The following is a 15376-nucleotide window of genomic DNA, read 5'->3' as shown; positions in this document are numbered from 1 at the left end:
CATATTTTTAATTTACGTTTTTGATAGATTTTAGATTCAACATTTTTTATAGCTTTAGTTAACAATAGGGTTGTGCAGTAATGTCATTTTTATATTGTGTTATGTATGAATGAAATGAAATGTTTAACTTTTTGAGAAAAAAACTGGCTTGGTCATAAAATACAAGTGAACAACTTTGAATCCAATATACATATTCATATACATACATATATATATATATATATATATATATATATATATTCTGACATTAAAACTATCAAACATTTACCCAATAACTGTTAACACCAACTAGTTTCATAAATAACATATTTTTAATAAATGTAAAGTTATAAAAAAGGTAATACAAATCAATGTCCTCTTATATATTTCTAATATCAAACATCATCTTTTAAATGACACTTTCATAATAACCAAATATAAGAACTTTACAATTTTTGCCTAACATGGTTATTTTAATTGCTGTACAAATTGTAAAAATAGTTGTTGTTGTTGTTGTTTTGTTTTTTGCCAAATTAGTGTTTACACTCTTCTAAATCTTAGGGACTACTCATTAAAGACACTCAATTAAAAACTATAAGTCTATTATTGAGGCTTTTTCTTCCTCCAAAAATGGTTTCTTTGCAATCATAATTGGAGACTTCAAACAAAGTAATTAAAGTAAAAAAAAAGGCTTCCAACCACTAACACACAAAAAAGCCAGTAAATAACATCTATCAAAAACACACAAGTGAAGGCTGCCATTTTGTATCGTGACTCACATGAGCACAGAAAGTCAAGACCACCAGGACTGAGTCTAGCTTCACAACAATGCATCTTACTAATCTGCATTTATCTGACCGATGTGACAGCTGGATTGTAGATGACCAATCACACACCCGCCCTAATGCTGAACATGGTGACTCATCAGGGCCTTACCAGACCAATCATTCAGATTCCCAATTTACTGCAGCAATGTTTCATTTTTTATAATCCATACAAGCCTTTTTATCCATAATCCATACAAACCTCTGGGTTACAATTTGCTTCTGTGTGTACATGGAGCTTGTCTGAATCTATCAGGCACAGTAGGGGATCTGTGAACTGCACTGGCATTTAAAACACACACTGCTGTGACACTTTTGGATAAACGGTGACCACTGCAACACGCTGACAGTGCATCTGTTCCGTGAAGACGCAGTGCGTTTGTTTTAGAAGCTTGTGTTGTCTCAGAAGATGCTTCTGGTGTGGATGATGCGTGTTTGAGCTCAATACGAGATGTTTTCCACCATGCACCTGTTGGAAACGCGCCGCGCGCATCGCCTCCTGTCGGTCGAGTGTAACATCCTCAACAGCAGCAGTGTGTGTAGCCTACTACTGTAACATCACCTTAGTATTCAACAGTCGTGCAGAACGATTTACATGGTGAATGCAATACGTGTTATAGTAACACCCTGGTAATTGTGTTAAATATCATAAAACAGATTATAGAGTTTCTCCTCAGAATTAACATAAAACATTCTACAGTGCGTATAACACGGCTTCTAGTTTTATATGTTCTTTGCCGCTTTCAAATTATTTATAAGCAAGCCACATAAAACGTTGCTGGAATATGGTTAATTTGTATAACCTGGTTATATCAAGGATGCCAAATAAATAAATGTTCAACTCACCCACTCCGATTTTCTCGTCCTCGGTCGGTGTCCACATGATCCCGGTAAAATAGCCAAGATATCAGAAGAGTTTCGGTTAAATGTCATGCACGATGACACTGTAAAGTTGGAGCAGACGGTCAGACGTGTTTTTTTTATCTCACAGCCGTGTGTTTGATAAAACAATCGACATGTTTCACGCGTCAGCTCAGGTTCCCCATCCGTGCGTTATGGATGCGGCGGCGGCAACATCTGAGGACGCAGGCGATCATTTATTTATTTCGTTGACTCGGCCAGTCGTGATTTACCGCTGGAATCCGACAAAACAGCGCGAGGACGAGCAAACCTTGAGCGTTTCTCGCGCGTGGCGCTCTCTCGCGCGTAATCGATGCAGTTTTCCGTTATTTTACGCGGTGAGCAGGGATACTCTTCAGCGCCGGGTGCTGCGCCATCTTCATCTCTCCGTCCGTCCGCCGTCACATGACGCAGATTGTCGCTCTTTAACGGGACACGCGCTTTGCCGTAGCGGTAAACGCTCGACAGCGCGCGCGCTGGCTTATTGACTCGTGTTTGGAGTTATTAGGATGCTCGATCTTTTAAAGCAGCTGACAGACACTTCACATTGGCTTTCATTCTACAGTTTAAATACATAGTTAGGCATTAAAACAAACAAACAAACACTGCATGGTAGGCCTATAGATGAATTTTACTTGATGGTGTGGCTTCCCTTCATTCAATCATTAATTCATTAAATTATCGAATGTTTGTTGTTACCTCAGTTTTATTGTATGACACACCCGAGGTGAAAAAAGTGCATTTCCATAATAAAACTTAAAGTATTCTATTTTCACACACTACTTTTTTTAACATTATATATATATATATATATATATATATATATATATATATATATATATATATATATATATATATATATATATATATATATATATATATATATATATATATATATATATATATATTATTTAGTTTATATTCATGGCGTCCCAAAAAAAAAAAAAAAAAAAAAAAAAAAAGCACATTTGAGTAAACTTTTGGTTTTGAGATTATCAGTTGTCCTAAAGAATAATTTAAGTATACTTATAAGTACAGAATTAGTGCGAGAAAATAGATAGCCTAACTCTAAGTACATTATGGAAGTCTTTGTTTGTTTACACCTGGGTCAGTAGCAGAATAAGTCGGTGTGCTAAATGTTTAAAAACGCGCGCCTGTCAAGTTTAGATTGACATTTGTCAGACTGACACACGCGCATTTGTTATTAAAGTCAGAACCGAAATTTTCGCGCGAGTTCGGTTGACGTGTGCTGTATGAAAGGAAAAGTTAACGTAACCCTACTACAGAAGCTCTCTTGATATGGAAAATGGTAGAAAGCGTCAGATGTTGTGCGGTCAGCGAGTGAGGAGGAGGCTAAACAAAACAAACAGAGTTTTTGACCTCATATCTGAGAGGATTAAAGCAGCGGGAGTGACCCAAAATTGTTTGCTATAAAAAATAAATCCCTGAAGATGCAATACAAAATCTTTATATTCTAAAGCCTATCATCGCGAGGTAGACGTGAATATATAGGGAATGTGGATTAAGAAGGCTATTTAAAATATAGGCCTAATGCAGTAACCATATGTGAACTCTGGCAAAATGGGATTTTAACATAAGTTATAGTTTAAGGGTCATATTTGTATTATGTATCATTTATGGCGGGATAGACTGATAAGACTGAGTGAATGTGGGTTAACCAGCCATCTGCCAAAAGGGTTATAATTCCTAATCTGACTATGAGTATCTGGGCATAATTGTGTTGCCAGATATCGTCTTTCTCGCGCCACTCGTTTAGCATAATGATTTCAGTAGCCTAGGCCTACCTGTTGAAATATAAAAGCTATAAAAACTGCTTGAGACAGCAGTTATTTTAAGCTCCCAGAGGTTACAATCAAAAAACAACCCTCTTGCTTTGTTTATTTTTGTGTGGTTTTCTTCTTCTCTACAGACTTGAACAGTGAATCCTGGAGATTCGAGCTCACAGTGTCCTGCAGAAAGAAAACATGATGATACTGCAGAGGAATATCATCAGGAAACGAGCAGGTGAAGGAGAGACACAGGGGAATCAAGCACTCTCACTAACCTTTCCTTCTCATTTAGACATTTCGAAACGACTGAGCCCATTAGCAGTGTGTATTACAGGCTCACATTAATGTGCATTTTAGCATCAGCATCAAACATAGCAGCTTTGAAAACTAACATTTTATAAAATATTTCACATTTGTGGAAGTGGTTTATTATTTTGTTTCAATGACTATAAATAACCAACATTAAATATTACATATAAACATATATTATGTGTCATGTCATATGTTTAAAAGATGATATATCTATGTATTGTATAATATTTATATAGACATCAACATTGGATATTCGTAGCTAATAATAACTAATAATTATATATATATATTTTTTTTTTATTTACCACTTATGTACACTCTGTATATTGATCCATTTCTTATATAATAATAATAATAATAATAATAATAATACATACATATTATTTATGAATTATATATCTATTATACTATTATCATATTTCAAATTCACTGTTAAAAAAATGTAATTATATATGTTTATATATTTAATTATCGAATATAGATGCCAAACTAAGATAAAAAGGTACAGTTCTGATTAAAAGTATCCCGATTTTCCACAAACCACTCACTTATTTATTATATCGATTAAATATTTCAAATTATTATTAATATGTTAAATAATACATATATTAGTTACAGTAAATATTATAAGTATTGTTAGACATGTTCCACGAGTCATTAATTTATTATGTTATTTATTATATTATTTACAAATTATAGTTTGCAAGTTATAATTATTATGATAAATATTACAAATGATATAATTATAATATATTAATATTATAAATATTAATGATATAAACCCAAGTAAGATTCAAAAAAGCACAGCCCAGATTACCACAATGTTCCACAAGTTGTTTATCTAATATATAATTTTTTTTTTTTTTTTTACAGTTTACAGTTGTGATAAACATAACATATAAATATTAATCATACATGATTAATGTCTAACTAAGATTCAAAAAGCACAGCTGAGATTACCGTGATGTTCCACAAGCCTCTTGAAATGGGTTGTTTTTCCCGAGCTGCTGATGCATAAACTCAATTTCACTGTTTATTTTTGGATGTAAAGGTGATTGTCTGCTAACACCTCGATCCCGCGGGAACTGAATAAACATTCCGGACATGAGGTAACCATGGTGACGTGGAGAGCAACCTGCCGCATTTCCACAGGCAGCTTGATGGTCATTGAGGGTGTTGTGGGTTCTCCTGACCTGCTGAGCAAGTCTTAATCCAATTCACAATCTCATCTGTGCAGTCCAAGTCCATGTTTATCGCAGATGCATAGATTATTGCAGTATAAATTCATTAGAAACTAATGGTTATATAACCTTAGTTTGTAATTTAAATCTATAAAACAGCTTTTGCAGGCATGTTATGTGTCTACTATGCATCGGCCCAAAATATATTGTTGCTATAAGGGCAAAGTCTACCAAAATATAATTTTTTAGTAGTCGTATTTTCAGCCTCCAGTGCGATATATAAACCAGCAAATGAGTGAATGGAGTTTCTATTTGTTACTCTTGCTGGCTGTGATTCAAAAGTCTTAAGAGAGGCAGTGCAACACGAACAACACTGAGTCATCACGATTCAGAGGAGAATTCTCCAGATGAAAGCAGTTTGCTCAATCTGTGACTTCAAGCTATCAAACGCATCCTTCTGTTCGCTGTGTCACGAGGAGTCGTGTCTGTGGCTGCATACACAACCTTGTAGAGACTGTGTTTGTTTTGTTTTCTGGTAAACGTTCAAAGATTAGTTCAGGTTTGTTTTGAGAATGAGACTTCAGATTTGAAGGATGTTAATCAAAGAGATTTTTGCATGGATTCCAGGCAGCATGTAATCCAACAACGCTGTCTTTCAGATAAAAGTGCTCAAGAATGTATGTTTAGATATTCACCCTCCTTTCATTTATACATACATAAATTGAGTTGTTCTTACATATAGTTTCACTCAAACCAAGAAGTCAAAATAAATAAACCTTAGATTATACAACAAAGGAATGTATGCATTTATTTTCAATAATACATGACAGATCTGTTCTTGATTTAAGTTTCTACAAAAGATTACAGTGACATCATGTGGTAGAGATATAAATTGTAATACGAATGTGCAAATAGCCAATCAAGGACTCATAATAGATAAAAAAAAGCATTAACCATGAATGCAATTAGCATTAGAAAGTAATATTTTAAAATGTAAAAAATATATGTTTTGCCTTTTTTAGTGTAAATAATGTTTTGTAAAATATATATTTCATAAAAACATGTTCTGTCAGTTTAGGTTGGAGATTAAATGTTCAAGTCTACTCCATAAATATAGTTCTATCTTCAAAGTATATAAAATGCAAAAACGTTGAAACTCAATATTTTAAAAGCTCTCCGAATGCAGATAGAACCTTATAATGCCAAGGTGGCCATTTGTGCCTAAAGGGTACTTATAGATACATAAGAGGCCATATTAGTATAAAAAATAATGTCCCAGTACTGTCCCAGTGACAGATTTTTACTCTTTTTTTCCCCTCAGAGTGTAGGGTAAGGTACACACACAAAAAACTGTGTAGGTCCCTTACTAAACCTGTACAGAGGTAATGTGGAAAGATCTTTGTTCCTGGCTGTGTTAAGTGCGGGTCGCTCTGCATATTCTTCTGAAGAATCGGAAGTGTTTGTCTTTTTACCCTTAATTATTTCAAACACAAAGAGTGTGTATGAATAGAAATCCTAAAGACACGGCAGAAACCAACAGCACAGTGACACTGATTTAATAAACTCTTTTTTTCTTTGATGACCATGGCGAACAATATTAGTGTGTACATTTTAGGTGCTAATATGTACTTTTAAAGTCCTTATATGTAGCTTTAAGTTAACATTTACCATGTTCACACAAGGAAAGAGTGCTTAAGAAGGAGGAAATGAATGTGTTTTGGAGAAACAATGAAAGCATGGTTGTTTATGGTATTGAAAACGGCATTCCCTCAACAAAAGGCTAGGAAACAACGTTCAAAGATCGAATAGAAGCTTTTCCCTCAGAGTTTGTGAATGGAAACTTCTCATTCAGACTCCAGCATCTGAATTTCACAGACACAGGCCGATTCTCCTGCTCTATTATCCCACACGAGGATGAGGAACACAAGGAACACATACTAACACTGATAGTCAAAAATGTTTTCTTCCAAGGAACTATGGCCAGAGATTTCATTTTAAATGTTCCTGATTGCTACCATAAATATACATTTAAGCACAAAGCAAGTCCTCAGATGAAGAACATCACATGACATATCACACCGTGTCATTATTTATCTAAAAAAATAATAATAATAAAGCCAAGATGGAAAAACCCTGTGTGATAAAGTCAGGACAGCCTATGATTCGATTCCTAGTGGATCCACTTTTAACAGCAATAAATTAAGTAATAATTTTCTGTATGGCTTTATCAGTTTTTCACATCGTTCTGGAGTAATTATAGCTCACTCTTCTTTACAACATTGCTCCAGTTTATTGTCAACACATGATTTCAGTCAGGATGAGGCCTGGACTGTTGCCTGACTGCTACTTACTCTCTTAATTCTCATGTTAACAGTAAGAGTGTCCTAACTTTGTCACACAGGGATTTCCCATTTTGGCTTTATTTTTGTTAAATAAACAATGACACGGTGCAATATCTCATATTTTTATAAACTGCATTAGGCCGTTCTGAATGTGAATTCAGGTTACAAAGTTAAAGATGGCTGAAGTGCTCAGAGAAGCTCAGCTCTGACTTCCTGTTTTCTCTGTTTGGTCGAGGTTTCAGTGTTTCCTCTCACAGTAAGAGATGTTTGAATGAAGACATTCATCTGGATCAGACAATGAAGATCATACAGCTTCACTTCTGTGAGTTTATCATGACACATTTGATTAACTTTTTATTTATTTGTTTTGTCAATATTAATATTAATAAATATGTTTTTCTTTCTCTCATAGATCTGTTGATGTGGTCTCAAGCCACAGAGAGTTTAACAAACACATCAGTAACTTTAGGAGCAGATGTGATTATAAACTGTGATCTTGATATAAAGGAGATTTACTGGTACAGACAGAAATCACCAGATCCTCCGGAGTTGATCTTACGCACTTTTCATAGCACGTATGAAAAAGCTATTTATGAAAACAACATCTTTGAAGAGAAATACTCAGTGAAAACTAACAGTCGTCTGTTCATCAGAAATATCAGCGCTGATGAATTAGGAGTTTATTATTGTGTCAAAACTAGTGAACCACAAAAATTCAGCAACGGCACCAAAATCTACATCAGCGGTGAGTTATTTTAGCATTTCAGATCTATTTTTATATCATATTATGGATTTCAATATTGAATATACTTTATCATTTTATGAAGAGCTAATATTTTTGCAGTTTCATTACACTTTTAAAGACTGAAAATGAATAAAGATTGCTCTACAAAGCTTTTACAGACTCGGTCCACAGGAATCAGACAGAATCACATGAGATTCGATGGAGAAACGTGACCATCATCACATCTGTCCTGCTGAATGTGCTTCTGATCTTCACATTAATAGGTTTGTACTTGTTTGTTCAGTCCTCATTGAACTAACTAAAAGAAAACAAACATTAGATCTACACTAATGTAACACTATCACATGCACATCGTTTGTTTCGACTGTTATAATGTGTGTGTTGAGGGATGTTTGAATATTTTTTTTAGGTTTGGTGAAGAGCTACAGTGGAAGATCAACAAATTACACTGCAGCTAAAAACTCAAATAATCTACAGGTGAGATACATCCTCAGTAAATCTTATCTTATATTCTTCTTCCATTATTGTATAAGGCCATTGATGTTTAATTTCTTCATCTTTCAGTGTGCTGAAATAGATTTTTCTCTGTGTGCTGCTAACATCAAACTGATCCAAGAGCAGAGGACGGCTGTCTTATACAGACAATGTGTGATGTAAATATGCTGAAATTATGCTACCAAGCTAAGATGTACTGTTATTATTATTTTATATGGGTTATTTGGCCTAATAGGAAACTTATTTGCTTAACTTGCTTAATTATAAATTTGCTATATCGTAATACCCATTGTGGTCGTTATGAATCAGCTTTTTACAAATGCAACAACTTTCATTAAACATTTCTGAACATTTATTTCATTTCTTGCACCATTTCTTCCCAACTTATGTAATCATGGTATTTTCTGCTACTTTTGCAGTTTTGTGTTTTATTATTTTTCATTAATCTGGAAATCAAGGACACAAACCTCAATAAATGTACTAAAGAGTTTTATTTATTTGCATTCACACTATCAGTTTTGAATATTGTTGTACATATTGAAACGTCTATCTTCTGCACAGCTCTTGTTTGTGGTTTGCACACATGGTTTTGTGCAAATGAAATGTTCCACTGGTTTGGTCACGACTCAATCTTATACACTCGCACTCAGCAGGTGGTTTAAACTCTAACCAAGTGAACATGAAATATATATATATATATATATATATATATATATATATATATATATATATATATATATATATATTTATTGCTTTAGTTAAATCATGTGAGACTATGTTCATATTTTGTCCTAAAATCAGGACAATGTGAGCACAAATAATGTGATTTTCATGTTTTCTGTTTGTCATATTCTGTGCTTTTGTCGATTGTCTATTTCTATTTTACTGTCATATCACAATAAAAATAAGCCACAGCTTCTGACCACAGGAGAGAAGTATTGAGCTAGAAAGAAGGGTTTAGACTAAACTGGTAATGAATAAAAACATTGTGTAAATATGCAAATTAAAATCAATTTGAATTTAGATTCTCAAGTTCACAACACAACAGGTCCTGCTTAAGGTTCTTATAAGGACTACAGCTAATAATGTTGTCTATTTGTTATAGTAAGATCATATTAAAAGTGACTTAGAAACTTTAATCAAGCTTGCCATGTCTTTTTTTATTGTCACAGTGGTCACACACTGGGTTGTGTTCCCTGGGTTTCCACTAGGTGTCCTCCTTTCTCACGGTGTCTGTCACCTTATCACTTCCTGTTCCCTTATTTGGTCACCTTCCTCCTCTTGAGTAATTGATTGTTCCCCACCTGTCTCCTGTTCCCTCATTATCCTTCTGTGTATTTATACCCGGTCTGTCTGAGTCTGTGTTACGGAGTCCTTGTTTAATGTCTTATGTTAAAGTTAATCCGTAGTCTTGATCTTGCCGTGTGTTCTTGTCTGTTTTCTGGTTTATTGGATACTCTGGTTTTGACCCTGCCTGGACTGTTTACCCCGTTGGATTACCCCTTAATAAATGACTTACCTGCAATTGGTTCCCTCTCCGTGTGTCCTTGTAACACTGATCGTGACAGAAGGACTCCGTCACAGTAAGAACCAGCGGTATGTCGTTTTTCCGTTCCCCAGCCAAGATGGCGGAGCGGCTACCAAGTACCTTCGGTTGACCGCCCTCCACCAAGAGGGCAATGAAGTGGGTGCCCTGGCTCAGGTGTTCTGGTCCCTGGCCGAGGGCATGGGCTACAACAATGCGGCACTTAAAGACTATTTCAATGGCGGGCTGGATGATCCAGTGTCTCAGGAGGAGATGGCGCAGTTAGAGACACTGGAATTCTGGGAATTTGTGCGCTACCTGCAGCATCGGCTTCGGTGGGATGCCCCAGCCACTCCTGTCTCTTCCGGCGGGGTGGTCGTCAGCCCAGCACCACTGCCCAGGATGGCTACCAGCCAAGCGCCACAGCACAAGATGGCCACTAACCCAGCGCCAATGCCCAAATTGGCCACCGTTCCAGCGCCACAGCCCAAGATGGCCGCCAGCCCAGCGCCAATGCCCAAATTGGCCACCGGTTCAGCGCCACAGCCCAAGATGGCCGTCAGCCTAGCGCCACAGCCCAAGATGGCCGTCAGCCTAGCGCCACAGCACAAGATGGCCGTCAGTCCAGCGCCACAGCACAAGATGGCCGCTAACCCAGCGCCAATGCCCAAATTGGCCACCGTTCCAGCGCCAGCCCAAGATGGCCGCCAGCCCAGCGCCAATGCCCAAATTGGCCACCGGTCAAGCGCCACAGCACAAGATGGCCGCCAGCCAAGCGCCACAGCACAAGATGGCCGCTAACCCAGCGCCAATGCCCAAATTGGCCACCGGTTCAGCGCCACAGCCCAAGATGGCCGTCAGCCTAGCGCCACAGCACAAGATGGCCGTCAGCCTAGCGCCACAGCACAAGATGGCCGTCAGTCCAGCGCCACAGCACAAGATGGCCGTCAGTCCAGCGCCACAGCACAAGATTGCCACTAACCCAGCGCCAATGCCCAAATTGGCCACCGGTCCAGCGCCACAGTACAAGATGGCCGCCAGTCCAGCGCCACAACCCAAGATGGCCGCCAGCCCAGCACCACAGTACAAGATGGCCGCCTGTCCAGAGTCATGGCCCAAGATGGCTGCTTGCCCAGCGCCGCTGCACAGGATGAGAGTCACAGCTGACCCTCCGGAGTCGAGTCCGGTTCCAGTTGACCCTCCGGAGTCGAGTCCGGTTCCAGTTGACCCTCCGGAGTCGAGTCCGGTTCCAGTTGACCCTCCGGAGTCGAGTCCGGTTCCAGTTGACCCTCCGGAGTCGAGTCAGGCTCCAGTTGACCCTCCGGAGTCGAGTCAGGCTCCAGTTGACCCTCCGGAGTCGAGTCAGGCTCCAGTTGACCCTCCGGAGTCGAGTCAGGCTCCAGTTGACCCTCCGGAGTCGAGTCAGGCTCCAGTTGACCCTCCGGAGTCGAGTCAGGCTCCAGTTGACCCTCCGGAGTCGAGTCAGGCTCCAGTTGACCCTCCGGAGTCGAGTCAGGCTCCAGTTGACCCTCCGGAGTCGAGTCAGGCTCCAGTTGACCCTCCGGAGTCGAGTCAGGCTCCAGTTGACCCTCCGGAGTCGAGTCAGGCTCCAGTTGACCCTCCGGAGTCGAGTCAGGCTCCAGTTGACCCTCCGGAGTCGAGTCAGGCTCCAGAGTCAGGGCTAGTCACCGCTGATCCTCCAGAGTCAGGGCTAGTCACCGCTGATCCTCCAGAGTCAGGGCTAGTCACCGCTGATCCTCCAGAGTCAGGGCTAGTCACCGCTGATCCTCCAGAGTCAGGGCTAGTCACCGCTGATCCTCCAGAGTCAGGGCTAGTCACCGCTGATCCTCCAGAGTCAGGGCTAGTCACCGCTGATCCTCCAGAGTCAGGGCTAGTCACCGCTGATCCTCCAGAGTCAGGGCTAGTCACCGCTGATCCTCCAGAGTCAGGGCTAGTCACCGCTGATCCTCCAGAGTCAGGGCTAGTCACCGCTGATCCTCCAGAGTCAGGGCTAGTCACCGCTGATCCTCCAGAGTCAGGGCTAGTCACCGCTGATCCTCCAGAGTCAGGGCTAGTCACCGCTGATCCTCCAGAGTCAGGGCTAGTCACCGCTGATCCTCCAGAGTCAGGGCTAGTCACCGCTGATCCTCCAGAGTCAGGGCTAGTCACCGCTGATCCTCCAGAGTCAGGGCTAGTCACCGCTGATCCTCCAGAGTCAGGGCTAGTCACCGCTGATCCTCCAGAGTCAGGGCTAGTCACCGCTGATCCTCCAGAGTCAGGGCTAGTCACCGCTGATCCTCCAGAGTCAGGGCTAGTCACCGCTGATCCTCCAGAGTCAGGGCTAGTCACCGCTGATCCTCCAGAGTCAGGGCTAGTCACCGCTGATCCTCCAGAGTCAGGGCTAGTCACCGCTGATCCTCCAGAGTCAGGGCTAGTCACCGCTGATCCTCCAGAGTCAGGGCTAGTCACCGCTGATCCTCCAGAGTCAGGGCTAGTCACCGCTGATCCTCCAGAGTCAGGGCTAGTCACCGCTGATCCTCCAGAGTCAGGGCTAGTCACCGCTGATCCTCCAGAGTCAGGGCTAGTCACCGCTGATCCTCCAGAGTCAGGGCTAGTCACCGCTGATCCTCCAGAGTCAGGGCTAGTCACCGCTGATCCTCCAGAGTCAGGGCTAGTCACCGCTGATCCTCCAGAGTCAGGGCTAGTCACCGCTGATCCTCCAGAGTCAGGGCTAGTCACCGCTGATCCTCCAGAGTCAGGGCTAGTCACCGCTGATCCTCCAGAGTCAGGGCTAGTCACCGCTGATCCTCCAGAGTCAGGGCTAGTCACCGCTGATCCTCCAGAGTCAGGGCTAGTCACCGCTGATCCTCCAGAGTCAGGGCTAGTCACCGCTGATCCTCCAGAGTCAGGGCTAGTCACCGCTGATCCTCCAGAGTCAGGGCTAGTCACCGCTGATCCTCCAGAGTCAGGGCTAGTCACCGCTGATCCTCCAGAGTCAGGGCTAGTCACCGCTGATCCTCCAGAGTCAGGGCTAGTCACCGCTGATCCTCCAGAGTCAGGGCTAGTCACCGCTGATCCTCCAGAGTCAGGGCTAGTCACCGCTGATCCTCCAGAGTCAGGGCTAGTCACCGCTGATCCTCCAGAGTCAGGGCTAGTCACCGCTGATCCTCCAGAGTCAGGGCTAGTCACCGCTGATCCTCCAGAGTCAGGGCTAGTCACCGCTGATCCTCCAGAGTCAGGGCTAGTCACCGCTGATCCTCCAGAGTCAGGGCTAGTCACCGCTGATCCTCCAGAGTCAGGGCTAGTCACCGCTGATCCTCCAGAGTCAGGGCTAGTCACCGCTGATCCTCCAGAGTCAGGGCTAGTCACCGCTGATCCTCCAGAGTCAGGGCTAGTCACCGCTGATCCTCCAGAGTCAGGGCTAGTCACCGCTGATCCTCCAGAGTCAGGGCTAGTCACCGCTGATCCTCCAGAGTCAGGGCTAGTCACCGCTGATCCTCCAGAGTCAGGGCTAGTCACCGCTGATCCTCCAGAGTCAGGGCTAGTCACCGCTGATCCTCCAGAGTCAGGGCTAGTCACCGCTGATCCTCCAGAGTCAGGGCTAGTCACCGCTGATCCTCCAGAGTCAGGGCTAGTCACCGCTGATCCTCCAGAGTCAGGGCTAGTCACCGCTGATCCTCCAGAGTCAGGGCTAGTCACCGCTGATCCTCCAGAGTCAGGGCTAGTCACCGCTGATCCTCCAGAGTCAGGGCTAGTCACCGCTGATCCTCCAGAGTCAGGGCTAGTCACCGCTGATCCTCCAGAGTCAGGGCTAGTCACCGCTGATCCTCCAGAGTCAGGGCTAGTCACCGCTGATCCTCCAGAGTCAGGGCTAGTCACCGCTGATCCTCCAGAGTCAGGGCTAGTCACCGCTGATCCTCCAGAGTCAGGGCTAGTCACCGCTGATCCTCCAGAGTCAGGGCTAGTCACCGCTGATCCTCCAGAGTCAGGGCTAGTCACCGCTGATCCTCCAGAGTCAGGGCTAGTCACCGCTGATCCTCCAGAGTCAGGGCTAGTCACCGCTGATCCTCCAGAGCAAGGGCTAGTCACCGCTGATCCTCCAGAGCAAGGGCTAGTCACCGCTGATCCTCATGAGCAAAGGCAAGTCACCGCTGATCCTCATGAGCAAAGGCAAGTCACCGCTGATCCTCATGAGCAAAGGCAAGTCACCGCTGATCCTCATGAGCAAAGGCAAGTCACCGCTGATCTTCATGAGCAGTGTCAGGCCAGCAATGATCTTCATGAGCAGTGTCAGGCCAGCACCAATCTTCTGGAGTCCAGTAAGGACACCAGGGGATTACCAGAGTTTCGTCGTCCCATTGGTCCAGCCGCACGGAGGTCTGCTCCGCCTTGGGGGGCTCTGGTCCTGACCACATGGCTGTGGTGGTCTTCTGCTCTGCCCTGGTGGCCTTCCGCCCTGACCACACGGTTGTGGGGGTCTTCCGCTCCGCCCTGGAGGACTCTGGCTTCGTCCACAAGGACGTGGTGGTCTTCTGCTCCGCCCTGGGCGGCTTCCGCCCTGACCACACGGTGGTGGTGGCCTTCTGCTCCACCCTGGGGGGCTTCATTCCTGACCTCACGGTTGTGGTGGTCTTCTGCTCCGCCCTGGGGGGCTTCCGTCCTGACCACAAGGTTGTGGTGGTCTTCTGCTCCGCCCTGGGGGGCTTCCACCTTGACCACACGGATGTGGTGGTCTTCTGCTCCGCCCTGGGGGGCGCCACTTGATGTCCTTCATGGACTTCTGTTTTGAGTTTCTTGGTTTCTGTTATGTTTCTGTCTGTTCCCCTCAGTGAGTCTGTCCCTCCGTCCCTCCCCCTGAGCCTCCACCTGTCTGCCTCCCTCCTGGTCTCTGTTTTGTGTCTGTCGTGGAGCGTCTGGGAGCCGCTCCGTAGAGGGGGGGGTACTGTCACAGTGTCTGGGTTGTGTTCCCTGGGTTTCCACTAGGTGTCCTCCTTTCTCACGGTGTCTGTCACCTTATCACTTCCTGTTCCCTCATTTGGTCACCTTCCTCCTGTTGAGTAATTGATTGTTCCCCACCTGTCTCCTGTTCCCTCATTATCCTTCTGTGTATTTATACCCGGTCTGTCTGAGTCTGTGTTACGGAGTCCTTGTTTAATGTCTTATGTTAAAGTTAATCTGTAGTCTTGATCTTGCCGTGTGTTCTTGTCTGTTTTCTGGTTTATTGGATACTCTGGTTTTGACCCTGCCTGGACTGTTTACCCCGTTGGATTACCCCTTAATAAA

General features: G+C 43.0%; 2 protein-coding genes across 9 annotated transcripts in view; one reads left to right on the top strand and one right to left on the bottom strand.

Annotated features, from left to right (window-relative positions):
• Window positions 1-2110, bottom strand: part of LOC132160081 (dedicator of cytokinesis protein 3-like) — a 177343-nt gene extending 175233 nt beyond the window's left edge. For 5 of the 7 annotated variants that reach the window (XM_059569782.1, XM_059569783.1, XM_059569787.1 and 2 more), the window contains exon 1: window positions 1650-2109. In XM_059569782.1, coding sequence (XP_059425765.1) covers window positions 1650-1686 — 37 coding nt within the window. In that variant the 5' untranslated portion in view covers window positions 1687-2109. Of the gene's footprint in view, window positions 1-1649 lie in introns of all 7 variants that reach the window. The other 2 variants (XR_009437948.1, XM_059569786.1) reach the window with 2 other exon arrangements.
• Window positions 2111-7554: 5444 nt separating this feature from the next.
• LOC132159190 (uncharacterized) lies at window positions 7555-8772 on the top strand. 2 transcript variants are annotated; one of them, XM_059568739.1, is made up of 5 exons: window positions 7555-7650; window positions 7741-8073; window positions 8256-8336; window positions 8483-8550; window positions 8638-8772. In XM_059568739.1, the coding sequence occupies exons 1-5, from the start codon at window positions 7626-7628 to the stop codon at window positions 8728-8730; spliced, it is 600 nt and encodes a 199-aa protein (XP_059424722.1). In that variant the 5' UTR covers window positions 7555-7625; the 3' UTR covers window positions 8731-8772. The 2 variants fall into 2 exon arrangements, with proteins under 2 accessions (XP_059424722.1, XP_059424721.1); XM_059568738.1 differs by having other exon boundaries at window positions 8232-8336.
• The last annotated feature ends 6604 nt before the right edge of the window (window positions 8773-15376 follow it).

The sequence above is a fragment of the Carassius carassius genome, chromosome 16, assembly GCF_963082965.1.
Source record: "Carassius carassius chromosome 16, fCarCar2.1, whole genome shotgun sequence".
NCBI lineage: Eukaryota > Metazoa > Chordata > Actinopteri > Cypriniformes > Cyprinidae > Carassius > Carassius carassius.
This window is presented reverse-complemented; position numbering and strand designations above follow the sequence as displayed.

What these genes read in the sequence shown, in the direction of transcription:
- LOC132159190 (XM_059568738.1), top strand. Translation starts at nt 7,626, where the DNA reads ATGAAGATCATACAGCTTCACTTCT. An exon ending in GATCATACAGCTTCACTTCT is followed by an intron (nt 7,651 to 7,740) that starts GTGAGTTTATCA and finishes TTTCTCTCATAG; the next exon opens with ATCTGTTGATGTGGTCTCAA. An exon ending in TCTGATCTTCACATTAATAG is followed by an intron (nt 8,337 to 8,482) that starts GTTTGTACTTGT and finishes TATTTTTTTTAG; the next exon opens with GTTTGGTGAAGAGCTACAGT.